The sequence below is a fragment of the Lolium perenne genome, chromosome 7 (genome assembly GCF_019359855.2).
Source record: "Lolium perenne isolate Kyuss_39 chromosome 7, Kyuss_2.0, whole genome shotgun sequence".
In the NCBI taxonomy this organism is placed as follows: domain Eukaryota; kingdom Viridiplantae; phylum Streptophyta; class Magnoliopsida; order Poales; family Poaceae; genus Lolium; species Lolium perenne.
In genome coordinates, this window is record NC_067250.2 from 39308954 (window position 1) to 39311209 (window position 2256).

General features: G+C 51.7%; 1 protein-coding gene across 1 annotated transcript; it reads left to right on the forward strand.

The window, feature by feature from the left end:
* Positions 1-664: 664 nt before the first annotated feature.
* Positions 665-1833, forward strand: LOC127317767 (uncharacterized). Its single transcript, XM_051348364.1, has one exon. The coding sequence runs from the start codon at positions 779-781 to the stop codon at positions 1508-1510; it is 732 nt and encodes a 243-aa protein (XP_051204324.1). The 5' UTR covers positions 665-778; the 3' UTR covers positions 1511-1833.
* The last annotated feature ends 423 nt before the right edge of the window (positions 1834-2256 follow it).

Consider the following 2256-nt stretch of genomic DNA (forward strand, 5'->3'; position numbering starts at 1 on the left):
GAGGCCACATGCTAGCAGTTGACGAACATGTCACATTTTTCGATAAAGACGAACATCTCACATGTGAGAAGGCCACAGAAGTCCATCGATCGATCACCCACTGGCCTTCCTTCAGCTGCAACTTGCAATCTAGCTTACATGCATCTCGAAGCCGTTTACCATGTCCTGGAGAACGTGATTGACATCAGCCGTCAGGAAGCAAGCGTAGTTACGATTTTGAAGCTAGCAACTGTTCTCAGTGACAGACTGAAAGAAAGGTAGGCGCGTGTTGAGACTTGACGCACTTGGTTTAGCCAGCCAGGCAGGCAAGCTCCCCAGCTAGCTGTACAAGTCGTGCCCGAACAAGCCACACTCGAATCAAAGCTAATGTTGTTTATGCTAACACAGTACACTCTGGGAAAGCTAATTCGACTACCTTAACAGACATGGATCGCACACAGGATGCTTCCTTTTCCTCATCTTACAATAATATACTATACCCTGCATTATTAGCAAATGTACGACCCAAGATATTGCATCCACAGTATCGACGTGATGTGAACACAATTGTTAACTAGCTATTCAACTGCTAAACAATTCGTAAACAATCATAAATTAGCTGGCAAAGAACATAGTTTTGAGTTGTGGCTTGTGTGTCCTATAAATATATAACCCGTCAGAGTATCAAGCACACCATCGAGCACACACAGCTAGCGCACAGATCGACCAACAAGCCTTGCGTTACAAATCATCGCCGTCGTTTCGTCACAAAGCAAAGGAACAGAGAAGCTAACTAGCCATGGTGAAGACAACGACGAGCAATGGCAGCGTGGGGGCGAAGCAGCAGCAGCAGCACCTCGGAGGGCATGGCAATGGCGGCAAGATGAGGACGTACAAGGGCGTGCGGATGAGGAGCTGGGGCGCTTGGGTTTCTGAGATCCGTGCGCCGGGGCAGAAGACGAGGATATGGCTCGGCTCCCACTCCACCGCCGAGGCGGCGGCGCGCGCCTACGACGCCGCGTTGCTCTGCCTCAAGGGTGCCTCCGCCGCCGCCGAGCTCAACTTCCCCGTGCGCTTTCCCTTCGACCTCCCGCCCGCCGCCATGTCGCCCAAGTCCATCCAGCGCGTCGCTGCCGCCGCCGCCGTCGGCAGTGCCAGTGCTCCCATCGACTTCACCTGTGCCGGCAGTGCCAGCCCCAGCGCCAGCAGTGACATCACTGCGGACTGCAGCTCCAGCAGTGACATCACTCCGGACTGCAGCTCCAGCAATGCATCAGCAGTGAGCTCCCCCGAGACGACGGCCAGCAGCGACACGGCCGACCTCGACGGCTACGACATGGGAGGAGGCCTACCGGATTACAGCACGCTCGCGGAAATCGACGCGTTCTTCCAGTCGCCCAAGTGCATGGAGTACGCCATGATGGACCCGTGCAGCTCCTTCTTCGCACCGGCGCCCATGGAGATGGATGAAGGGTGCGGCTGGGAGGAGGAAGGCCACATTGCGCTCTGGAGCTTCTCCTCTCTCAACTGAACGGAACTCTCAAGTGGAGCTAGCCGGAGAAGATCGACGAAGCAACTGACAAATCGTTAATCAAGCGAAGACCAGAACTGGTCACGCATGGTGATAACCATACTTATAATTTTATACTATACATATGATGATACATTAATTTGATTCAATGTATACAGTGATAATAAGCTAGTTAAGCATTGCGAGGGGGAGCTCTGATGGAGCTACATGTTTTAAGGCAGCTTCCCTGGAGTTAACCTCCTTACGATTGCTTGTTACCTTCATGTGTAAAAGCTGCTTAATTTGCAATTGCAAGTGTATATATAAGATACGGTTTACAAGTATCGGATTCTATGTAAGATATAAGTCGCATCATACATCTATCAGCTGATTTTTCGATAATGATCTATCAGCTGATAAACCCCTTAACAAAGGCAAGAAGAACTGTGGCGGAAGCGGTCGGCAACGGTGGTGCGTGGATCGATGACATTAAGAGACCAATCACCATACAGGGTTTTATGCAGGTTGTTGCCATAAACAGACCTTGGCAAGGTTTGCCGGGTCTACTCGACAAGGAGGCGGAAGAGGTTTTCACGGGTCTGTCGAGCTTTAGTATCGGAGATGGCCGCCAAACCCTATTTTGGCGCGACCGGTGGATCAATGGGTTCACGGAAGAGGAGTTGGCTCCAGAGGTGACCGCCAAAGTCCTGACAAGGCGAAAAAAACCAGAACGGTTGCGGAGGCCATGGAGAACAATCAGTGGCTCA